The 26,235-nt window shown below is 45.7% G+C and overlaps 1 protein-coding gene across 1 annotated transcript in view; it reads right to left on the reverse strand.

Moving 5' to 3' along the window:
• CTNNA3 (catenin alpha 3) overlaps nucleotides 1-26,235 on the reverse strand; it is a 1,574,321-nt gene that overhangs the window by 401,863 nt on the left and 1,146,223 nt on the right. The window contains 1 exon segment of the mRNA XM_059729874.1: nucleotides 18,751-18,951. Coding sequence (XP_059585857.1) covers nucleotides 18,751-18,951 — 201 coding nt within the window.

Genomic DNA, 26,235 nt, shown 5'->3' on the forward strand with positions numbered 1-26,235 from the left:
TTAGCTGAGGAAACACTAATCTTTATTATCCTCAATCTAACAAGTTGATAAAAAGCCTTGTCAAAATAACAAACACCTACTGAAAAAGGCCAGATACAGACACTAATATATACAGGCAACCCCGGCTTAGTGCTCTTAACTGGTTCCAGAAAAAATGAGTGCTAAGTGAAACAGCATTAAGCAAAACCCATTTTCCCATAGGGTTTAATATAAATAAATATAATTGGTTCCTGTGCTCCTGCCAGCCCTGGCCCTACCACTCCTGGCAAGGCACTGTGCGGGCTCCACCAGGAAAGGCATCGGCTCCTCCTGGTCCAATTGTTCCACCACCATAATGGCCCTTGCCAGCCCACACCCACTGGCCACCAGTGCACCTGTGCACTGCCCCAGCCACCCCACCTGTGAGGCCTGAGCTGGGGATACACCTGCCCAGGGATTACCAGTGAGAAGGCAGGAACTAATGGCGAACAGCGGGGCTCCGGTGGGTGAGTGCATGACTGAAGCGGAACAGGTCACGGGCTGCATCCCAGGGATGAGGGGTGCTCTGTGGCCTTGGCTCCACTGTAGCCTAGGACAGGGGTCACTGCACATGTGTCCTTGAGCACTGGCTCACACCAGCCCAGGCCCCACACTCCTGCCAGTCCTAGCTTTGGGACCCATACTCCTGCATCACTGCTGGCCCTGGCCCTGGGTGCCAGTGTGGGTCCCATGCTCATGCCTCCTGCCACTCCTTCTCACTGACACTGCCACTCCTCCCCACCCGCCGGCCACTCCAGCACCACATGCTGGAGCGGACCCCGGGCTCCTGCCACCCCACCCTGGGCCCCACTGGCCCAGGCTCCATGCTTACGCTGCCTGGCCCCTGCCCACCCCTTCTTGCCACTGCTTCTCCCCACCTGCTCCAGCACCATGTGCCAGAGAGGACCCTGGGCTCCTGCCACCCCACCCTGGGCCCTGCCGGCTGCCACTCACCACTTCACTTGACACTGCTACCACCACCGCTGCTGCCACCACTGCTTCTCCCCACCCCCTGTGCTGAGCGTTATAATGAAGCTGCTGAGCAAGAAGTGAAACCAGGTACGTATTTTTAATGAGCGCTATAGCGAAATCTCAATAAGCAAAACTGTGTTAAGTGCGGGTTGCCTGTATTCAGTTCTAATGAGTACCAGACAGCATGAATAAAGCATGGGTTGTCACTTCCTGAAATTTAGTGGAAGACTAAAAACTAGAATGAACTGTTAGAAACTGACATCAGAGTCACAAAGGACTTGTGGAAACAAACTAAAACACGAGTAAAAACTAAACCAAAATTAAAATAAGAAAAATAGCAAATGTGATTTAGGATCCCAGGAGCTCCCATTGCTTCATGAAAATAATGTTCCTTAGAGGAAAATAAATGGACAGATGTATCAGTGATGTCACACAAGGTAGCACCACAATTGTATAGTGTCATCCTTCCATTCAGGTATTGCTGTAGTTCTGATTACAAGGAATAGACAACATTATCCCCAGGTCTCAGAAGGGAGGTAAGCAGACCACTGAATGTGCCATTTTACCTGAGAGTATTTTAGACATGCCATGGAATGACCAAAGCAAACACCTTCTTTGATAGCAGTTGCAGTGATGTTCTAAGGAAGCCAAAGACAGCTCAAAAACTAACTAAAATCTATGGGCATTTTTACATGTGCTCCAGGGATCAAGTTGGGGCACTTTAATTAGAGCAAATCCGAGAGCTGCTCTCTCATACGCAAAACAGCATCTCATGTATCAGTGTCCTCATGCTTCAAAATGGTGGCGGGGGTGCTTCATCTAAGGCTAGTTAAATGTGCTTTAGTTAAAGCACCCCCAACACTATTTTGAAGTGCAGGGACACTGATACATGAGACATGAAGGCTGGCTGAAGTGCAGCAATTACCATGCTCCAGCAGACTCAATTAAGTGAGTCTGCTCTGACGTGGTGTAATTACAGAGTGTCGGAGCAGCCTCCCACCTCATGTACAGGTATTGGCTTGATTCTAAGCATTATTCATGTTATATTAGTAATGTTTTTTAAAAAGAAATTCTTATTAAATTTTGGCTTGGAAAGGAAATTGTAGCACTGGTCATTGTGCCTTTAATGGCTGAGGTTCCTAAGGAGACAGCTTGGGTGGCGTATTATGGAGCTCTTGTTACCCTCAGCCAGTTGCAACAGGACTCTGACTACAGCAGTTTCTTGGAAGTAGTTTAAGCCACTAAATTATCACTGAGCATCAGAGCACTTAAAAGCATGCAAAAGAATAGTTAAGGACACCATAAATTGGACAATGTCTACAGTAGGGGTGTCAAACTTATCTGGCCCTAATGGCCAGATGAGTGGTATAAAACTTGTTTACAGGCTGGTTCAGGCCAATGGACCCCACTCCTTCCCACATGTTGGAACTAGCACAATGGGGCACCAGCTACAAAATCCACACTACATGCAGGGTCCACCCCAGACAACCTGGGATCTGTGCAGCATGCTGCCCCTGACCCTTGCTATACCCACTTGTGAGGGACCCATGCCTCATATGCTGCCTGTTTCAGGTGGCCTGCAACTCCTGCTGCACATAGCACCTGTGCTGCTGGTCTGGAACTGAGTTGCACACAACGCCTGCTACAGCTAGTTTGGGACCTGTGCTGCAATTGGCTTGGCAGACCAGCTGGGAAAAGGGTGCAGGGCATGCTGCGTGCTGAAGATTCTGGACCAGCAGGAAATGGCACCACAAGTGGTGCAGTCCCAGGCCAGGTGGGGCTAACACTGCATGCAGGGTGGATCCTGGAGTGTGCACTTTGTGCAGCCCAGGTCACAGGCCCTGCATGCATGTCCAGTGCACATCACGAGGATCAACTTGGACACAAAAGAGCACCAGGGGCAACATGACAGGCTCTTCAGGCTGTATCTTTGACACCCATCATCTATATAATCATTAAGATTATCAAACATAAAGAAAATTAGATAAATAAATATTAGATAAACATTATAATTTTAACACCAGGGTAATTGTTTTGATGACCTGAAATGCAAAAAAATGTTTGATGTCTTTTTTTTTTGCACTTTGTAGAAGCATTCTTCTTTGCATGTGAAACAAATCTGACATTTTCAAGCCAAAGATTCATAAGGTATTAAAGCAGAACAACTTTAACTGTGTAAATGTTTCTAAATCTCCATAAGCAGAATAGCACAGAAATGAAGGATGTGGCTCTGGTTCCACAACTGTTATATATAAGTTTAACATATATTGGAAGATTGTTCCTGGGGTATCCCCAGTCATAATTTTTCCTATTCACAATTTTATAAAAGTTTTATTTCTGGCCTTTTTTCTATTGAAAACTTTCCTGTTATCATATTTTAATTATTTTATTGTAACCATTAAAATTCTATAATTCAGTATGTAATTTAGCTTGCCAAAAATAATATTTGTATTCACATAAATATATATGTATAAATAATAAATATACACACACACACACACAAATGTATATAAACGTACATACATGTATATGTATGTGTGTGAATATATATTGCTCTGTATATGTGCATATATAGCTGCTTTCAAACTTATTTACCCTTTTCAATGAGAGAAAAGCTGCTCTCGGATTTTTAAGGGGCCGGGATTCTCAGATGGTTTCAAAAGGAAATTACAGAATTCCGTGCCATTATGTTCAAAATAAACTTCTGATATTTACTGCATTTTTATTATTATTGATGCATATCCTGTTGTTCTGTTTTGTTACAGAGAATTATGCGGAGCCATTTTCAGCAAGTTTGTTGTAATCACTAAGCACAGTGAAGTTCAGTGAAAACAACAGGAAATGCTTCTATGTCATTGCAGTGCCAAATCAAGTAGTAGGTCATTGAATTTGGGATTTTTAGTTATTTCCTCACTTCAAACTGGAACTCCATGCTGCTTAAGGTGGTGAGATAGAACACTGGACATTTCAAGAGGACAGTTAGAGGATTACTTAAAGGATAGGGATGACAGGAAGAGGAGAGAGCTGAGGGTGTAATAAAAAACTTTGGCACAATGAAATTTCCACACTAACGTGAATCTTTAAGTGTTACAGTAGCATAAATAATAAGAGCCAGAGCCTGTAAATCAATGTAGCTCCAAGATGCCAATAAAGCCCAATGCCAATTTAGCTTAGAAACTGACTCAATAGCAATATACATTCAATTATTTCTTACTTTTCCTCAAACAAAACATAATCCTTTTTCTTATTTTATTACTTGCCTCATTCCCTTTTTTCAGCCTACATAAGGATTCTAGATCTGTGTTTGAGTGTAAGTAGTACCTAAGTAATACTAGGTCATAATTTATTGCCCTCCTTAAATCAGTCAAAGCTGAGGTTCATATCAAGAATACCTAGAAGCCGAAATAAATATTATACACACTATGCTTATAATAAATGTAGGGTAGTGTTTTTTATTGTTTGTTTTTTACCATGTCATCATAACATGAACACTTCACTTTAGTTTTAACTTCTGAAGATTCTAGTAGACAGTAAAATTAAACAGAGCTAGTTGCTTTCTGGTTCTAAGTGGAAAGTATTCTATAAAGAAGTATGTATATTCGACACAAAGTTGTCATTTTATTTTTATGCAATTGAATTTACTTTCTTTCAAACTGCAAAAAACTTGCATATTTTAATGTAATGAATAGTATTCCAGCTAACAATTAGAAGTGACAGAAAGACAGGGAAGTATTAAGGAGCGTGGTCTGAATTTTTACTAAAAAATTCCAAAATCTCTCTGCATCTATGATACATCTGAAAATTACATTAAAATCATACAAGTAAGGTTGCAAACTGAAACACTTGCATTTAGTAATGACTAGAATCAAGGCTGCATGCATTGGCGATGCATAGGGGATGCACACGGGTGCACATTAGGCCTGTGCGAAGCAGCTAGTATTTTTTTTGGATTTGGCTGATTCGGGGGACAGTGATTCCATTTGGTGATTTGAATCACTGTCCCATATCACCCAGGCCCATCTCCTGCCCACTCTTCCAGCCCCAGCAATGGCTGCCCCGCCCAGCCCAGCTCCCAGCACATTAAAAAAAAAAAGCCCGGTCTCACTGTCACTGGGTGCTGCCAGGTGGGGAGTAATTCCCGCTGCCTCCCACTGCCCTATTCTGCGTAGGGGCTCTGCACTAGCCCCCCAACCACCCCCTGCTGTCCCAGCCCCTCCCCATGTCTGCCCTGCCCACCTCAGCTCCAGCCCTTTAAGGAAAAAAAAAAAGACAAAACCCCCTGGACTCATCAGTTCCTGCCAGGCGGGGGGTGATTCCCACTGCCCCTGCTGCCCCATGCCATATGAGGGGCTCTGCATGAGCCCCCCAAAGGCCCAAGGCTGCTGCAGGACCAGTGAGTCCCGGGGTTTTTCTCATTTTCTTTTTATCTTAAAGGGCCAGAGCTAGAGCCAGTGGGGCAGCAATGGGATGGGCTGCGGGAGCAGGAAGGGTTGGGGGGCTCATGGCAGAGCCCCCCATGCAGCGTGGGGCAGTGGGGATCACCCCCCTGCCCGGTAGAACCCAGTGAGTTGGGAATTTTTTTTAAAGCACTGGGAGCTGGAGTGGGTAGGGCAGCCATGAGGGGTCTGAGGGAACAGGCAGGGGCTGGGGGCCAGCAGGGGTCCCCCCATGGTCCCCGCCCCCAGCCCCCCTTTCCCACCCTCTACTTACCAGCTCCGAGTCTGGCTCCAGCTCCCTGCTGCAGCTGGCAGGGCCTGCCCGAATTATCAAAGCTCTCTGAATCTTGGAGTTGGAGGCACCCCCACCCCTGTGTTCCCCCAGCAATGCTGCTATCCAACAGCCCTGCTTGACTCGCAGAGAATCAGTTCAGTGTGGGGGGCTAGAGATATAGGCAAATAGCGGGAGGGGTGCTGTGATCAGAAATTATCTGATGGTACACATAGCTGCTGCTCTGGGGAATGTGCTCTGTAATTGTGTAAATTGTTTCTTTTATATCATTAATGTTCCATTTCATATTACTTTGTCATAGTATAAAGTCTGTCTTATAAAAAGTTGTATAATGGGTTCATAATGGGGTTTTAGGGAGGTCTCTGTATGGGAGGGGGGGTGTTGGGTGGAGGCAGGGGGGCAGGCTTGAGGGGTCTTGGGGGGGTGGGGGGGTTGTGGTGGCAGGCAGGTGACTTGAGAAGACAAGCAGGTACCAAACTGGTTTGGGGAAGTAACTGCAGGCAATAATGTGCCATGCAAGCTGTAATAAGATTAACATTCAAATCAACTAATTAATTAGAAAATAGCCTGGTCTGTTTCCTTCCTTCTTTCACCCAAACACAACATAAATCACCCGTCCCCCTGCACTTAAGCCTCTAGTTTTCTGACCGCTGTATGTGTTGATTGGTGGAGGAGAGGGAAATTTCATTAAGCCTGTGTATTATTTCTTTTTTCACCTTGTTGGAGTGTTAGTTCATATGCTGACCAGTGTGTGCTGATTGCCAGGGGGAGGGGGAGGGATAGTTGGACTAGGCTCATCATGGCCCCCCAACACCACTTTGGGGGCAGCTGTCCTGGGCAAGGGGATCCTGAGTACCCAAGGAATCTTAATGTTCCTTGATAAAAAGCCCTGCCCAACCCCACCCACACTGGTTCTTAGCTTTGCAAAATTCCTTACCATGTGACATGATACAAATGAGAGAAGACACAGGATTCTTTCTGTTTTACATACAATTGTATGTAGTTAGTACTGCTTTATTAGTGAAGAGAGTTATATCACAAAGTTTAGTTTAATTAAATTTTTATAAATCCAAGCATTGACAGTTACATTTTTAACATACGGTTTTACATAAACCGTTGGAAAGAGACATTGGCTCAAAAAAGTAGCAGCAATGCATGAATAGTACATAGGAGCTAGGTAAGAGTATGAGGAGAGGATAGATGTTTACTTTCAAAACTGTAAATATTGTAAATATTTAAATTATTATTAAATATTACAAATATGTAATCTTGGTCTTGATTCTTAAGGAAAACCCTTTTTTAAGATTAAACAAAGAAACAAAACCAAAAAACACAAGCTGCTCTCTCAGGCTTGTGTTCTTCTCTTCTGCCTGCTGTGCCCAATAGTAGTAGCATAATATAAAGCATAGCATTTGGGAACTAGAAATAGGAGTGAGGGAGAAGTTAAGAGCATAAGAATTTGTATTGTAAAACCACCATGCAGTCACTCCAGCCCTGAAATGGAAGTAGCTCTCCTATACATGAGTGGGGGGGCAGGAGGTGGTGGAGAAAGGCAGCTGAGGGATAAGGAAGGGTAGTGAGTAGGTTCCCGTTCCCGTCCCCATCCCACTCCTCCACCTCAAAACTTGCTTTTCTACTACAGGATGCTGTCGGACACCTAGCAACTTCATTCATAACAATTAAACCCAATTTACATGAAAAATAAAGTAAACAATGCAAGGCGCTTTCCCTCGGGGCACAGCCAAGTGTTTGTTCTCACGTACCTATGCATAAACGTCCTATTTGATTGTGGAACAGGTTTAGATGCCCTCTTTCAAGTGTCACAAAAAATGGCCTCATCCTGCACAGAAAGGCAATATTGCACCTAATATGAGCAGCAAGCAGCAGGCTACACTTTTATGGAAAAGGTGCTGTTCCACCCAGAAGCACGTGTCCTGCAGGACTGAGTCCTTGTACCTCTGGTGTGTTGCCATCTCTCATCCACCTCAAACGTCTACAGTGTACACACCCCAGTTAGTCACTTCTCCATGAATTTATAGGTACTCAAGAGGCCAGACGCCCCGCCCCCCTGCCGCCACCTGCCTCATTCTGGTGTAAAAAAACAAAACAGACAGTCTGGCACCAGCCTGGTAAGCGCGCAAACATTTCACACCAAAACATGTGGTGCTTTGCATGGACAAATTTAGCACCAAAATTGCCCAAGCACCCCGTACAACTTGCAACCAGGGAAAGCGAGGGGCACTGGGCTAGGGCAGGGGGTGATGCCCTTTGGGACCCCAGGGCTAGGGGTGAGGTAATGCTTTGAGCACACTTGGGGGTAGCCCAAAGGGTACCCTGTACCCAGCACACTGTGGAAACAACATGCCGTCTGAAGGTCGCCCCCACCCTCTACCCAGCCTTGGGAGATGTTTGTGTACACTTGGGGAGCTCTGCAGGGCTTTGCATGGAAAGGTTTGGTGCCAAAAGCACCTCAGTGCCCTGTGCAACTTGCACCCTGGGAAAGCGAGGGGCACTAGGCTAAGGCAGTGGGTGATGCCCTTTGGGACCCCAGAGCCAGGGGTGAACAATGCTTTGAGCACACTTGGGGGTAGCCCTGTTAGAATATGTTTTAGAATATATTATATCTGTACTATGGTATATTATGCTAAGCCACCATTTTAAAATGTACTTCCAGTTTGTAAAAAAAGAAATAATAAGGATGTTCGTGTATGTGTGTATTTTGGGTATGTGATTGATAGCTGAGTAATTGCACAACGTATCAGACAGACTGGTAGGAAATACTTGGAGTAAACAGAGATAACTGTGAGGATGAAGTACAGGTGGTAGTCCAGGTGGAGATGATACGAATAAGTACTGAAAAACAGACTGGAATGTAAAGACAACGTGATTAGTAACAGAGTCCAAAAGATGAGCACATGTGAAGAATTGAGTGGTGATTGGTAGGGAAGTCTCTGGGCATTGATCAAAGTCTGCCTCATGGAAGATAAAAGGGCAGTGAAGGTCAAGCCTGGAGGAGTGCCTTAACCAATCACACCAGCCTACCCACACATCGAGATAATTGAATAGGAGTGATTTTTATATAAGCTGCTAAATTTACCTCAGTTATCCATATACTATGCAATAAGCCTTGGTTTGCTGAACCTGTGTGTTGGTCATTTATTCAACAGCCCAAATGATACCCTGCACCCAGCGCCCTGTGGAAACAGCATGCCACCCAAAGGGTGCCCCCACCCCCACACACAGCTTTGGGACATGCATGTGTGCACTTGGGGAGCCCTGTGGGGTTTTGCACAGAAAGGTTTGGTGCCAAAAGCACCCAAGAGCCCTGTGAAACTTGTAACCAAGAAAAGTGAGGGGCCCTGAGCTAGGGCAGAGGGGGATGCCCTTTGGGACCCTGGAGCCAGGAGTAAGGCAATGCTCTGAGCAAACTTGGGGTAGCTTTGCATGGAAACATTTCACGCCCTAGCCCCGCACGTGCCCCATACAACTTGCACCCAGGAAAAGCGAGTGGCAGAAGTGCTGTACCTGGGAATTCTTGTCCTAAAGCACCACCTGGCAGTAAGGTAGGGTAGGACTGAAAGGGCATGAGGGTAAAATTGTTCTGACATGCCCTCTATCACTTTTTACTATAGCATAATAATCTTTACACGGTAAATCACAGCCATGTTACTTATTTAGCTCACTTAAGCTAAGAAAGAAAAATTAAACCAGAAACAATTTTAGCAGGTAAATGCCGATTACATGGACAAGTGCCCAAGAACTGTCACAGTACAGGCAGGGGAAAATCCACTGATCCATGGCAGAATTGAACTGTTATACCTGTTAGAGTGTTCCTTCTCTTCCAGCTGTCCCGTATTTTATTTAGCTTATTTATACACTATCATAATTCTGGTATTTTCTGATTTGTATCATTAATGACTTTCTTTTAATGTTATATATATATATAAATCTACGTAATTTTCTAGGTTTCCCCCCCAAAAATAAAAATCAGCTGAAAAATAAATTTCAGAGAGGTCAGAACCTTAGCCCCACCACATGGTCTCTTCAATTAACAAATTAACAAACCAAAAGCAGTGGCAGATTATCTTCCTCTATATGTACCAACATTAGAGATGCTGACATGCTGGTCAGCCAATGGTGAGATTCAGGGATCTTTCTTCCATTACAGATGCTGTAAGGGAATGAGCTCTACTGGGTGCTGACTCATCTGCCTGTCCTCCCCTAGTTTGAGCTCTTCCGCTCCATCCTCTCCAATCTGTTCCTGTTGCGGTCCAGTGCTATGTCTCCTCCATCCATAGCTCCTCCCCAAAGTCTCATTGTCCTTGCCTTTCCACTCCTAGGCTTCTTATTTCAATCAGCTGCAGCCTTCTTGTGCGGCCAGTTTCAATCCCTCTCAACAGCTCCTATGATCTCTTTCTCTCTGCTCCACCAACCTCTTCCAATCACACCTCCACCAATATTCCCCTTCTGGTCATGTTCCAAATCCTTTATCCAGTATCACACTCTACTCAACATGTCTCTTTGTTCCAGACTCTGCCTACTTAGTTCTGGTTCTCTCCCATCACCTCTTTAGTTTTCCCTCTCCTCATCTCCTTCCCTCAATACCCTTTCTTCTCCTAGTTTTAGTATCTTTGACAAGCCTGCTTCAGTCTCTTTGAGGAAAGGTCATCAGAATTAAAACATTCTGATGACCTTTCCTTGAGGAGAGGTTTTGATAGATGCCTACAAGTTTTGGCTGAAATTAAAAACAAAATTAAATTCACTGTCTGCATGTGTGTATGTGGAGTTTTAAAAAATTCTGCTCAGATGAGTAAAATCTGAAAGAAAAGTTTTAAAATAGGGAGTGACAAACCATCAAGTCCATACCCTAGCATCTGCAGGGTTTTTTTTTAAGTCTTTTGGCTCCACTGTTTTCATAGAATCATAGAAACATAGAACCAGAAGAGAACTGTAAGATCATCAAATCCAATTCACTGCCATGGGCAGGAAGTTATTGGGCTCAGATGAGCTTGACAAGGTGTCTGTCCAGCCTTATCTTGAACACCTCCAAGGAGGGGGTGTGTTCCAGATTCTGGTGACCATTACAGACAAGTTTTTCCTTTTATCCAAACTGAATTTACTTTCTATTAGTTTATGCCCATTGGTCCTCATCCTCCCTTTTGGTGCCCTCCTGAATAGTCACTCTCCTAGTTCTTGATGCTCCCCCCTGATGTACTTGTAGGCAGCTATCAAGTCACCTCTCAGCCTTCTCATCCTGTGTTTTGCGTTTCAATACTGACAAGTGCAGGGTGCTGCACTTGAGCAGTAGTAACCAGCAGCACACTTATAAGATGGGAAACTCCTTTCTTGAGAGCACAGAGGCAGAAAGGGGTCTTGGAGTCATCATTGACTCCAAGATGGACATGGGCCGACAATGCAAGGTCATGGTCAGCAGGGCTAACCGGAGCTTATCATGCATCCACAGGTGCATCTCAAGTAGGGCCAAGGAGGTGATCCTCCCCCTCTACGTGACACTGGTCAGGCCACAGCTGGAGTACTGTGTCCAGTTCTAGGCACCCCACTTCAAGAGGGATGTGGACAATGTTGAGAGGGTCCAGAGGAGGGCCGCCTGCATGATCCAGGGACAGCAGGGCATACCCTACAATGAGAGGCTATGGGACCTGAACCTGTTCAGCCTTCACAAGAGAAGACTGAGGGGGGACCTGATGACCATCTACAAACTCACTAGGGGGGACCAGAAGGGTTTGGGGGAGACCTTGTTTCCCCTAGTGCCCCCGGGGTTACAAGGAATAACAGCCACAAGTTGTTGGAGAGTAGGTTTAGATTAGACATCCGTAGGAACTGCTTCACAGTTAGGGCGGATAGGATCTGGAACCAACTCCCAAGGGAAGTGGTGCTGGCTCCTACCCTGGGGGTCTTTAAGAAGCGGCTCGATGCCTACCTGGCTGGGGTCACTTGAGCCCAGTTTCCCTCCTGCCCAGGCAGGGGGTCGGACTCGAAGATCTACAAGGTCCCTTCCGACCCTACTTCTATGATTCTATGATCCTCAGGCTGAACAGGCCCAGTTCCCAGAGTCTCTCCTCATAGGGCCTACCCTCCATGGCCTTAGCCAACTGGATGGCTCGTCTTTATATGCTTTCAAACATATACATATCCTTCTTGAAGTGGCTATCCTTCCTGGATCTTTGCCCAATTCTCTGGCATGCCTGCATTTCCCCACAGCATGGTATCATCCACAAACTTAATCATTGCACTTTCCACTGTTATCCAAGTTGTTAATGTATATATTGAATAGCATGGGTCCAAGAACCTGGGGGACACCACTGGAGACAGCTCTCCAGGAGGAGGCCACCCTATCGATCACCACTCTCTGGGAGGAGGCTCTAAACCAGTTTTCCACCCACCTCACTGGTCCAGCCCAGTACTCTCCAGTTTGTTAGAGAGAATCCTGTGGGAGACAGAGTCAAAAGCTTTACTAAAGTTGAAGTAGATGACGTTAACCTCATGTCCCTCATCTGGATGGTTATTTACCTGGTCGCAGAAGGACACAGGGTTCATCAGGCATGATTTACCCTTGAAAAAGACATGCTGGTTGCTTTTTAGCACTCCATCCATTGCCAGTTTGTAGTTGACCAACTTTTCAAAGATTTTACCCAGGACCTAGGTCAGACTGACCGATCTGTAGTTTGTAGGGTCATCCCTCTTCCCTTTCTTAAAGATGGGCACCACATTGGCCCTCTTCCAGTCGTCCAGGACCACTCCTGAGTTCCACAACTCTTCAAACACCTTGGCCAGGGTTCAGTACAGGGGTGGACCATGCAGAGTAGGGGAACTTGTGGGAACCAAAGAGACTGCTTGGTGAGGCCAATATGTGGGTAGCGAAGCCTTATGGCCCAGAGGGGTCACTCAAGAAGGAGCAGGGCAGTGGAGTGTGGCCTAGTAATGGGCAGTATGCCAGAGGCCTCGGTGAGAGAAGGGCAGAGTGGAAGAGTCCGTCTATGACAGGGGATATGGTATGAATGTGCGTGTGCATGTGCGTGGAGCCAAACTTTGGACTCATTTTGCTCCAGTCTCAGGCCGGGAGTAATATTAACCTGGATGCCATCTGTGAGGCATGGGCTGCAGTGTAGGGAAGGTTTGGAACTGCAGATAGCTCTCCCTGGCGTTGGGGCATCTAATGAGCAGTCTCCTGTATTTTACCATGTGTTTGTAGTAACAGCAAAGTCATGACAGGAAAGACTGGGTGGACTGCCAGTAGTCACAGGTGGGTGGGCCAACAGGAGACCCGGCCCTGAGAGCTGCCCCCTGTCACAGATACCGAAACAAAGTATGTATTTAGGAGTTCTGCCTTTTCACGGGCATCGATTGTGGACTGCTCCTGGGTATTTAGCGGGGGTCCCATAGTGGAGCCTGATTTTTTTTCTTGCTCCCTATGTATCTGTAGAAGGACTTTTTGTTGTATTTTATACCAGTTGCCAGTTTGATCTCCCTGCCTGCCTTAGCTTTCCAGGTCTTGCATCTGCAGACCTAGCAATACAAGTGTATTCCTCCTTGGTTGCTGAGCCATTCCTCCATTGCATATACACTTCTTTTTTCTTTTTCAATAGCTCCCTAATGTCTCTAGTGACCCAAGCAGGTCTCCTGGCTCCTTTCCCACATTTTGCCCGCATGGGGATGGCCTCTTTTTGAGCTGTGAGAATTGCCTCCTTAAGGAAGCACCATCATTCCTGCACTCCTAAATCATCCAATTGCTGGTTGCAGAGGCCTTATCCAATGAGCCTCTTGAGATTGCCAAAATCTTCCTTCTTGAAATTCAGGACTTCTGTTTGGGTGACTAATTTCCCAGTCTTACGGTGGATGGTGAACCTTATCAGGTCGTGGCCACTGTCACCCAGAGTACTACCAATCCTCAGGTCACCTATGATGTCCTCCCCTTTGGTCAGCACTAAATCCAGAATGGCCTTGCCCCTACTAGGCTCTTCCACAACCTGTGTCAGAAACAGGTCATCTATTGTTGCCAGGAATTTGACTGACCTGGTGAAGGCCACCAAATGGTCTTCCCAACAGATGTCTAGGTAGTTGAAGTCACCCATGATCATCATGTCTCTAGTGCTAGCTGCCTCTGTCAGTTCTCCTAAGAATGCTCAATCACTCACCTCTTCTTGGGAAGGAGGCCTGTAGTAGACTCCCACCATCAAATCTCCCTCTCCTGGTTCCCCTTGTAGCCTGACCCAGAGGGTCTCAAGGAACCCTTCCAAGCTGCCAAAGGCGACTTGCAGGGAGGGGTACTACTCTTTCATGTAGATGGCCACACCTCCTCCCTTCTTCCCAATCCAACCCTTTCTATAAAGCCTGTAACCCTCAATATTTACTGCCCAGTCATGTGTATCATCCCATCAGGTCTCTGTCAACCCAATTAAGTCAAATTCCTCATCAGCCAGAAGGAGTGCCAGTTCCTCCTGTTTATTTCCCATGCTTCTAGCATTCCCATAAAGGCATCTGAGCTCTTCCCTAGTCACCCCAGGTTCTCTGTCATGGTGTCTCTGCCTCAAGATGTCAGTACCCATCTGGACATTCATTGTTTGAATGCCCTTCTGTGTGTCATTGTGGCTAGCGGATTCTGCTTCAGCAGCAGGACCTTCTCCCTGGCCTCCCGGACGTGCCCAGTTTAAATCTCTCCTCAACAAATCAGCAACTCTCATGGTGAAGAGCTTCTTCTCTCTGGTTGTGAGATGAATACTGTCCCTTGCGTGTAGGCCGCTGTAGTTAATCTGAGTATCAAGGTTGAGGTATCCAAAGCCCACGCAGTGACACCATCTTCTAAGCCTTCAGTTGACCTCCTCAATACACTTCTCCCTCTGTGAATGGCCCCTAACTAGGAGGATTTCAGAGAAGACAACTTGCGCTCCTAGGTCCTTGAGCTTTGTCCCCATGGTCCTGTAGACTCTCATGATCCTTTCAGGGCTACTTATTAATTAACTTTTGCTGTGTTGTTGGCGCCCACATGGACAAGGAGCATGGGGTACTGGTCATTAGGGTGGACCAGTTTAGGGATACTTGCTGTAACATCACAAATCTTGGCTGCTGGAAGGCAGCAGACCTCTCAAGCAAAGGGCCAACAGATGGCTCCCTCTGTGCCCTGCAGTAGAGAGTCTCCCACTACTATCCCTCCATGTTGTTTCCTTTCTGGGGTTGGTTGATCCTGCACGGGTGCATCATTTGTCAATGGTGAGAGGCCTTCATAACTGTTCTGAAGTGTTATTGGTGGGACAATTGATGCATGTCATCGCTTCAGTCATGACATGACCAGTTTCCACCCACTATCAGTTGTTCAGGCCCACTTATCAGCTTGGTCTCTGTGGTGTTCTTTTCCAGGTGCAGGACTCAGCAGTAAGCATCAGTCTTTCTGAGATGTTCCCTGATTGTATGCAGCCTGTCCACCTCCTCTTGTAGCTCCCTTACCCAGCCCTCCAGAGTCTCCAGCAGGGATCACATCCCACAAGTAGGAGCGCCCATGCCCCTGATCCCAGCATCCAGCTGACATGCCAGGTAGTCCCCACAGCCTGGAGTCAAGGGCTCCATTTGTGTGGAGGCCAGGACCATAGGCTCTGTCTGGGTGAAGACCTTCAAGGCACCGGGAGGGGGGAGGGAAGCCTAGGGGTGCATCACATACCCATCACCATAATGCAAGACAACCCTGGTCGCATGGCTGTCTGGGTGTTTATATGATTAGGAGACCAGGTGGGTGTTATTGCTCCCATGTGGTCCTCACCAGCTGCTGCTATGGGTGCTGCTGGTGCTGCTGTAGTTAGGCAGGCAGGCTCGAGCAGCTGTCTGTAGGGGGACTGCCTAGCTTCCTGGCTTCCCGAGTGGCCAGGGGAATTCCCAGGGTCCCAGGTCCCTCTTTGGAGGGAGAGAGGGTTGAGCCCTTGTCCTCTTTACCTGGTGTCCAGCACTGGAGTACTGGAGGATCTACCTCAGCATGAGGGTGGGAGGAGCTTCAGTTGCCTGGGATGTGCTGTCCCATGCATGGGGCAGCCAGGGAGCAACTTAGTACTGAGAATGCCCAATGGGCCACCCTTTTGTGTGCCCTCCTGCATGAACTCCCATGCAAACTCACGTGATGGGCCCCGAGTTTACCTATTTGCATGTTCTGTTCATGCAACTCCCTAGAGGACTGGGCTAAGTCAGAGCTGGGGGCCGGGGAGCTGACCCTCCTAGGCTCTACTCAGCTACCCCCACAACCTAATGCCCACCCACCGTGGGCCCCGCCTATCTCCCAGCTCTGCACTGAGGGATCAAGCCAGGGTCATCCCAAGGGTCCTGGGCTCAAAGGGGTGCAACAGGTTTTCACCCATGCATCCTGCACCGAAGCTGGACCCAAATTTCTCTCTGGCTCTTGTCTTGCTAAATGGTCCGAACAACAGAATATGTTCAGATTACAGATTTTAAACCAGATTCACCCCAATTCATTCATGGAAGTTAAAATTGCAGAAAACAAGGACTAAAGTTCACTATACAAAAAAGCTCCACATCATTGTACATAAACCCATTCCCTTCCTGGACATATGCAACTACGAGAGAGAGGCCTTCATTCAGCAGCTTGAGACCATTACTCCTTGTTCTGTCATCTGCCACCACTGGGAACAGTCTAGCTCCACCGTCTTTCAAACCCCCCTTCAGGTAGTTGAAGGCTGCTATTAAGTCTCCTCTCAGTCTCCTCTTCTCTAAACTAAATAATCCCAGTTCCCTCAGTCTTTCCTCATAAGTCATTTCCTCTCCTCATCGTTATGTCACAAAGAGAGACAAAAAAAAGGGCAGGTTTAATTCAAGCTCTTGTCCTCCTGCCCCCTCTTTGCAACCATGTGGGCTATCAGTCCATTCCTGTTTCCAATGTAAGCAACTCCATCTTGGACTTACTTGAGCTGACTAACTCAAAGAAAGAGTTAATATAAAAACCTCTCTCTTTTCTTGAAGCTAAAATATAGTCAGTCAGACTTAACACTTTAGAAGCTTGTTCAGAAAACTCTGCTGATTAATCTAGGATTTAGACATCACAGTTAATATAACTGAAGCTTATGTTCCAGCAGTCTGCACTTCTCAGAAAACTCACTAAGGTGATTCAATAAAATGGTCAGCTCTCAGAATCATAACTAGCCCCAAAACTGACAACATAGAGAAAACTTTTGATTTGATGTCTTTTGGGAAAGACCTGGAATTGTCCTTTTAACATTGAAAAAGACCCCCAGGTATTAAGGTCTATCTAATTTACTTCCACCAAGCCAATAATGTCCTAATGAAGTGAAGGTGGAAAAATTCTTGATCCCAAAATGCTGAAGATTCAATTTAGATTTCTTTAGGCTTATGAAACATTTTACAATATTGTAAGCAAGGCACTTTCTCAAATTTGTGTGCATAGCAAAATACTAGGGCTGTGTGAAATGGCACCATTTTGTTTTTAACTTCCATTTTAACAGGACAGTGTTTCATTTCAGGTTTCATTTAGTGTCAAAGTGTGGTTCCATTTCGTTTCGTCAAAACTGTTTCGCTGTTTTGACGCTGTTTCAACATTTTGCCCACAGGCTATAATGGGGAAGCACAAAACTGCCCATAACTCTGTCATTTCTTGGGAGATTTGGATAAAAACACCAGAAATGATAGCTTCTTCTTAGGGCATGAAGCCTGCCAAGTTTCAAGGAGATAGGTTCAGGGGTTTCTGGGAAACTGCACCTCAAGCTGCTGACAAGCAAAACGTGTGACGTGTGTGTGTGTGTGTTAAGGTGCAGCTGTTTCTCCATCCCTCCCCAGAGCACCGGGATGAAAGGGACCTCAGGGAAAGATCACAGTCACTGGCCAGCTACATATGTCAATATCAGAGCAGTCCTTTGCCCCTCTCCCCCTTCCCTCTCCTTAGTTTGTTTCCCTGCAAGCAAGCCCAGTTTCAAAACTTGAAACATTTCAAAACTTTAAAAAACATTTTGACCTCCCTTTTTTCATTTCAAAGCTATGTCGAAGCCTTTCATTTCATTTTGATTTCGCTGTTTCGAGCTCAAAATGAGTTGAAACAGCGTTGAAATGAAACATCCGGTGAAATTTTGCACAGCCCTACAAAATACATTGTATTTTCTTCCCTTTGCTGAATAGTTGCCTGAAAACGTAATTTTAAACTTATTACCAATAAGTCAGCTTCATCTTGCATTTTTTTGACTGACCACGTTAAGGATCATGTAGGAATATATCTTTTCTTGACTGACTATAGAAAGATCAAACTTTGCGCAAAGCAAAGAGTGTACCTAAGGATGCTTAGCAAATTACAGTAGTTTCTTTTCAATATGCATAGAAATCAGAGGTACCAAATATATGTGGGTCCAAGGGCCCTGCCCCCTAGCCCCCACCTAGGGAAGAGGATTATCACCTGAAATGTGTAAAATTTTTCCACATGTCCATTATCTTAGCCCCCACTCCTGGCAAAAATAAAAGTTGGGGCCTACAATAGAAATATAGTTGTATACATATATACAAATATTTTGTGCATAAGTGTGTGATAAAGAAAGCAAATCACTCACTCTCCATTTTTAAACTTTCAGCTGTCTTATACCTAAGAGTTCATGCTACAATGAAACCTAAAAAATATACCTGTTACTAAGGGCTTCATTTGTACTGCATATACATTGTTAAAGGCTTAGGACTTTGCAATGAATATACTAAAAGAATATGATGAGGCTGGCAACCCACTGCTGAAAATTCTTGCTTTACCAGTTAAAAGCTTGCTGGATGCTGCTGCTTGAATTTATTTAAACAATGGTGAAGAGGACTTCTGGAGGGCTAAAATACCTTTAAAAATATTCATTTTTGGACTGTGGTATAATCTCGACCAGAGACTGTGTTTATAGTCAAGTGATAACAGAAACATGGCAAACAATGTGGCAGAGTTTCTTTTTTAGATCATGGAATTATTGTCTTGTAAATCAGGACTGCACACAGAATGCAACATAACAGTAATGAAGAACTTGCTCTAGAACTTAAATTTACCAGTCTTTGTCAGATACTGAACATTTCTCATCACTCCTTCAGTGTAAGCCCCAGGTTCATAATTGTCCATCTCACCAGAAACAATGTGCATCACCCTTGCAGCACGCCCTCGGATGGCACCAGCTGCACGGTCTAAATTATCTGCATCTTGCTCTCTCAGTGCAATGATACACTTGTTCACATCCTCAAGAAAGTGGCTTTCTGTAAATAAAACAATTGCTATTTTTAGATTGTGTTCTTTTTGCTCTGCTGCCATTCAGACAAGCTTTAGGCTATCAAAGAGGCAGCACATAATGCTCTACTTAATGTAAGACTCCAGCTTTTCTTCCCTTGTGAAACTTATGCTAAACTGCTTTTGACATGCTTTAAAACTATTTCCAAATATACAAATAGCATCCCAGATTTTAACTGTATATGCAACACTATTCCATGAACAATAGGGAGTCAGGAAGGATTAGAAAATTTCAAAAAATATATATCTACATTCTATCTTAATTTCTAAGAAAGTATACACACGTGTGCATGCATGTGCGCGCGCACACACACACACATATACAGTGGGCACATCTACATGTGACGCTACATCGTCGTAGTAACACGCCACAGTGATGTAGCATTGGCAGGCACAAACTGATGCCACAACTACATCACTGTAGCAATGCGCTCCTTCAAAAGTGCATGTTGCTACAATGATGTAGGGGCTAAAAATAACTGTGCAGCTAGCACAGCACAGTATGGGCCGTTACTGTGCCATAATTAAGTATTTCCAAAAGGAACACCCATGCCAAACATGCTCCAGCATGTGGCAGGTTACCCCAGGTAGGGTAGGGTAGGCTGGGGCCAGCAACTGTTCTGGCCCCAGCAGCCTTACCTGGGGACTTCAAAGAACTGCAGCTGTGGTGCTTCTGCAGCAGAGCCTAGTGGCAACTGGAATGTGGCTCTGACTGGCCAGGCTCTGGTTTTGGGTGGCATGTGCTGCTGCCACATGCGCAGCCCCGCTTTTTTTTGGCATAGGACTTTTTTTTTTTTTACCCCAGGATCTCCCAGGGTCAAGAAAAAACCCCATGCCTCAAGATCTCCCAGGTTCTGTGGAACCATGTACTGCATGACTGAACTCAACTAGACACAGCCACATAATGATGGAAAAGGAGGGCTGGAAGGGACTTCTAGAAGTCATCTACTCCAACGTTTTCCCTTTCCAAATCATACCAAAGTAAATCCTTGTGAAATTTATATATACATAGGCAAACCTGCCACACAATCACAGATGAAGCAGAGGGACAATGGTGGCCAATGTCCTGCTGCAAGGGTTATAAAAATATGTATGAGAGCTCCAAGGAAGCAAGCCAGGTACCCCTGTACAGAGGAAGGCAAAAAGCTCCACACTCCATACCAGTCTGGCCATGAAGTAAAATTCCTTCCTAACCCCACAGTGGTGATCAGTCTGACCCTGAGCAGAGGGGCAAGACCCTCTAGCCAGAAACCTCTAGGTTTTAGTCCTAGCAGGAGTACTGGCACATTGCAGTCAAAATCCACAGCCTTGACTACAGTCAATATGCAATGTTTCTGAGGAAGTAGGGGGAAAAAAACCCACCAAGGCAGTGTCCAGATGAGCAGGATCATGCAGTCTGTGGCACCACAAACAGTATGTAGTGAACATCAAAACATATCCCACATTGCAAATTTGCAGTGCAGGGACAAACTTTGCTAAGGGGAAATCTCGGTAGCAAAAAAAAGTGCCAGAAAAAAAAGCAGCACAGAGCATACTACAATAGCATATGCCAAGACAAACAGAGGTTTGGCCCTCCAGTGAGATGCTCTGGCTGCTGGCTAAAGCATCTCTACTGCTCCAATTGTTCCCTGGCTGCTCCAATATGCCAGAAGCCAGGTGGAGCCAGGCAAGGGCAGTTTGTCCACATTGGGACAATGTGTCCTGCAACATAGCATATGTGCATTGGTGTGTGCTAAGGCACAAAGCAGCGGCACAAATTAGTACCATTACTTTGTGTACTGAAAGTATATGCCCTTGCTCATCTGGATGTGGCCATAATGTGCAGCAACAGGAGAGGAAAAAAACTCCTTCCTGGCTCCAAGCGACTACCAGAACAGCCAAGAAACATTAGTAATACACACAATATGACCAATACTACTCTAACTTCTTCTTGAACACCTGTAATGTGGGGAGCTCACCACTTCCCTAGGGAATCTATTCCACTGCCTCACTGTTCTAACAGTGAAGGAGTTTTTTCCTAGTATCCATTCTTTGCTTCAACCTCCATCCATTGATTCATGTCCTGCTCACTGCAACTACAGTGAACTGGCACTCTCCCTCATCTTTATGGTAGCCCTTTATGTCCTCCCCCTTAAAAACTTTTTCCATAAACTGAACATGCCAATCTAACAGAATATCAGATCCTCAGGAAAGGAATAATCATTATATTTGTCTCTTTGTGTACAAATACATCGATAAAGAAAATAATTTTTAAAACAATCAGGAAGAAAGTATCAAAATCAATCTTGTATTTTCAATATACTCTCTCAGATTTTACCTCTATTGGAGATTATGAGAAAGTGTAAGCATGTTCAGAGTCTGAGTATGATTCTTTTAGTCATATCCTATAAAGATGAGACTGCTGGGTACTTCTTTATTTAACCACCGAGTAAATGTTTCTTTAACTACCAAATGTTTCCTTAAGTTATTTTATAAAATATGTTCATGAGGCTTCATGAATGTTAAATATTGGCTATATTTGAAAGGTAGTAATGACTGTGCTGTATATGGGTTTTTATAGGGATGTGGAGAGAATTTTGTTTGTTGGATCTTTTTGTCCTTTTGTGATAGGATACTTTTCTGTATATTTTGTATATTTATTTTCTTTAAATCCTTTCCTGGGAGAGCCATCCCTAATCCTGCCGGTTTCTGGCCCAGAGCCTTATAACTGTAAGACTTTTTTTACTTTTAAAAGGACCTTCACTTTCTTTTTTTGTTTGCATGTAAGTCTATAACTATTGTCTTTAAAAAAAGGTGTTCCTAAAGCCATGGGCACATAGACATCTTATGCTAAACAAAGTTAGATAGCTCTGATCTAAAAAAGCAACAAACATGACATGACCCCGGAAAATGAGTTAACCCTGACTGAACAGCAGAAGAATTACCCCTAGGATAATCAGAGCAAAACTGTCACATTCAAATATCACAGTTTAGGTTTATTTTGTTTGTGGTCCCTTCTTCATTCAGTTGGTTTGCCATCAACATCCTCACGTTCCTTTAAGCTGTTTTAGAACAGGTTCTTCCAGCTAATTTCCTGACCTTTCGTGTTCTGGTGTCACTTAGAGCATCCAGATGTTATAGCAAAATTTAAATTCTGCTGCATAATCCATTTTTAACATTTTCTACTCAGACTTCTCTGGAATCAAGATCTTGGGAGCTCACCTATATTCAATATCAAGTTGCCTTTCATAAAAGGAATCCATAGCATACATACAGGCTGGGGAGTTCCCCTCTTGAAAGCACAGAGGCAGAAAGGGACCTTGGAGTCATTATTGACTCCAAGATGAACATGAGCCACCAATGCCAGACCGCAGCCAGCAAGGCCAGCCATACCTTGTCATGCATCCAAAGGTGCATCACAAGCCAGTCCAGATAGGTGATACTTCCCCTCTGTGCGACATTGGTCAGGCCGCAATTGGAGTACTGTGTCCAGTACTGGGCGCCACACTTTAAAAAGGATGTGGCTAGCCTGGAGAGAGTTCAGAGGAGGGCCACCCATTTGGTGAGAGGGCAGCTATGAGGAGAGACTGAGGGACCTGAACCTGTTCAGCCTTGGCAAGAGGAGGCTGAGGGGGGACCTGGTGGCTGCCTACAAACTCATCAGGGGAGATCAACAGCAAATAGGAGAGAGAACTGATCCCTGTTCTCCCCAGCACCACCTAGGGTGACAAGGAACAATGGTAATAAACTGAGGGAGAATAGGTTTAGGTTAGAGATCAGGAGGCAATATTTTACAGTTAGGGTGGCCAGAATCTGGAGCCAACTTTCCGGGGAAGTGGTCCTCACCCCTACCTTGGGTAAATTTAAAAAGAGGTTAGATGATCACCTGTCTGGGGACTTGTGAACCCAGCATTCATTTCTGCCTGCGGCAGGGGGTCAGGCTAGATGATCTCTTCAGGTCCCTCCTGACCTTAGCTACTATGAAACTATGAAAAGGTACAGTGGCTGACCTGAATGAGGCCCTGGTCACTGGTACCAAGGATGAAACAGTCACAGAGAACTGGGACCTCTTCACCAGGCAGGAGCCCAGTTATTCATTCCAGAAGACCAAGATGTATACTGAGGCCCTCTCAGCTTACACTAGCCAGCACTGAACCTCCAATAATAGCCCCATCAAAAACAAAGACATATTAGACAATGAGGGTAATAGTAAACGTGCTTGGGTTTGGGGTTTTTTTGGATGAAATGTTCTTTAATGCCAACACATGATCAGCTGTATTATGTCACTATGTCTTGGGGGTGCCATCATGGCCAAATGTGAGCACCCTAGTCCTACCCTTCCATCATTTTGCAAAGAGGCTGGCAACCAAACCTTGCACGCAGAAACATCAGCTCCCTAGGGTATGCCCCTCCAAGACCAGTGCTCAGCATGTGCATACACATGCATCACTTCCCCCTCGTTCAGGTGCACCAAATTCAAAAGGTTAGTTTCCCATGCAGCAACTAACTGTTCATTTTAAAAATATTCCTCAAGGATTACTACAAGTAAGAATATTCCACTCCACCAACCACTGCAAGCACCACAGATGATCAAATGCAAACCAGTACCTGCACACATACAGACTTTGACCTTGCCCTGGCCCAAAGTAAGCTTTCAGGTGAAAAAATAGTTTGTGCTTTAAAGCCAATTGCTGCAGATAAGAATTTATAGCCGGGATCATGCCTACTTGAAAGATAAATTAGAACCTGAGATAAAGGGAGTGAACTGAAGTTGTCCATGTGGCTAGCCTGGCTCTAGTCTGCCACAGTGACCCCCAGTAATTCTCAAAACAGAAGGACCACCAGCAGATTCCATGCATGTATATTCAAAGCAACACAGATGGTTTTATGATGAAAGTCTAGCAGCTGATAGGCATATTCATGCACGTTCCTCAAAGTAGGGGGGGTCAAAGCCTTCCAAGCAATGTGTCCTCCTGGTTTTCACTGCCAGTTAGTCACAGTTCTGGCTGCTTGGTCAGACTAGCCAGGAGTACGAGTCTCTCTGCCACCTCTGCTCAACTCTTGTGCAGACCTTCAAAAGAAAAGATCTCTGGCAGGCAACATGCTTCTTACATCCTGAGGATTTAAGCATAATAATATTTAAACGAAGAATAAAACTAGGGTGAATAAGGCAAAAGGGGAGACAAAGGAAAATAATTTTCCTTGTATGCCTTCAAAAAATTGTATACATTTCTAAATTTATACAACATGAAGAAACTATATAACTATTTGTAATACAAATATCCAACTGAGTTAGCTCGGGATTTTGGTAGTGATTGATCCTATATACACTCAGTTTGGTGCACAAGAACATCTGGGAGAGGCATATACAATAGCCTAATTGAGGTAGAGTTGATGGGGATGGGGCAGCTATTTGCGCCATTGTCGCAATCAGCACAGCAACAACCTATGTTGCCCCAGGCATCTGTGGTTACTGCCCTGCTATACCTCTGGGTATACAGAGGAAGAACAAACACTGCTGACAAAATCTCCAGTGTTGGGATTACTGAGAATATGTGTACCCAGAAAGGAATGCACACAGAGGCAAGCATTCAAAGAGTGGGTGGGTCACTAAATCATGATGACTCCTCATTCAGTATTTTAAGAAAATGAGATGAGCCTGTGGATCAGGGAGCCAGCAAACAAGGACCACCAACAGGGGAGCAGTTTGCAGGCAGTTGCTGGAGGCAAGAGGAGGGAGGAAGGAGGAGGGAAGACAGGCCAGGCACTAGACCCTGCCCAGGAAAGGTAAGTGATCCAGCTGCCTGTACCTTGGTTTAGCTGACTGTCCGTTTGGTGGATGTGTGCTCTGAGAAGCTGGGAGTGATTGCTGAATGACTACTGATTGTTGATTGCTGTGGGACTGCTGACTGTGTGATTGATGCCTGGGCCTAAGTCAGCCTAGGCACAGAAGGGTATAAAAGGAGACTGCCCAGGTGACCAGGGATCCTGTGACCAGGGAGCCAGAGAACAGGGTCTGCTAACAAGGGAGCAGTTTGCAGCCAATTTGAAGGCCAGTCATGGGCAGGAATACACAGGAGCTTCTGACAAATACTTCAGGTAAGTGAATGAGGAGGGGGCCTACTATGGGGGTGGTGACATGGAGCACAGCCAGGGTCCCTGTCCTGCTGCTTCCTCCAGCCCAGAACTCCTGTGAGGCCTCCACCCAGACAGGCCCCTTGAATGAGTCCTAAGTAACCTGGCCCCTTGTCTGCGGGGGTTGCCTGGTGGGACCTCTGAGGCCTGGGGGTAGCGTGGGGGCCGGGGGTTCCCTTGCCTGTCCCACATGTGCCCAGATTGAGGCACTGGAGGGGCAGGTGAGGGAACTCCAGGCAGAGGTGAGCAGGCTGCAGGGGATCAAGGCAATTGAAGAAGAGATTGATGGCTACTTTCATTCTCTGCAGTACAAGAAGCCTGGCAGACAAACTGCGAGGGATTTGCCTTGAAGCAGATGCTGGTGAGTGGAGGATGGTCACCTCAGGAGCCAGATGTCTTGCTGTAGAGATAGCTGCCCCAGTGCAGTTGGGGAACAAATATGAGGCCCTGGCTGCACTGGAGGAGTGTGCGGTGGGGGAAAGCACACTGGAGGAGCCTGCCACCCTCACTGAGTGCTGAAGGCTGGCCAGGTAAGCAGAAGAAGAAATGCTGCGTCATCATTGTGGGCAACACCTTGCTGAAAGGAACAGAGGGATCCATCTGTCTTCTGGATCCCACATCGCACAAGGTCTGTTGCCTGCCCGGAGCTAGGATCAGGGATGTCATGGTGAGAATTCCTGACCTCATCAAGCCCTCTAACAACTATCCCATGGTCTTCATCCATGTGGAAACAAATGATGTGGCTAGGAGTAGTCCAGACCATATCATGAGTGACTACAGGGCCCTGGGGACCAGGCTTAGGAAGATGAAGGTGCAGGTGGTCTTCTCGTTGATTCTCTTGGTCAGCAGTTGCAGTAGGCATCATGTCACCTGTGTCAGAGAAGTCAACCTGCAACTCTGGAGTTGTGCCATTCTGTGGGTTTTGGCTTCCTGGACCATGATCCGCACTTCCATGCAAGGAACCTCCTGGGACATGACAAGCTTCATCTCTCTGCAAAAGGTAAGAGTCTCTTTTCTTACAAGTTCACTGACCTCTTATGTCAGGCTTTAAACTAAGTACAATGGGGAGGAAGGAGATGGAAAGAGTCTAGAACCTACCAACTGTGAGACATGCAGCAGTACACCCCAGGTAAATACCA

This window comes from Alligator mississippiensis, chromosome 6 (genome assembly GCF_030867095.1).
Source record: "Alligator mississippiensis isolate rAllMis1 chromosome 6, rAllMis1, whole genome shotgun sequence".
NCBI lineage: Eukaryota > Metazoa > Chordata > Crocodylia > Alligatoridae > Alligator > Alligator mississippiensis.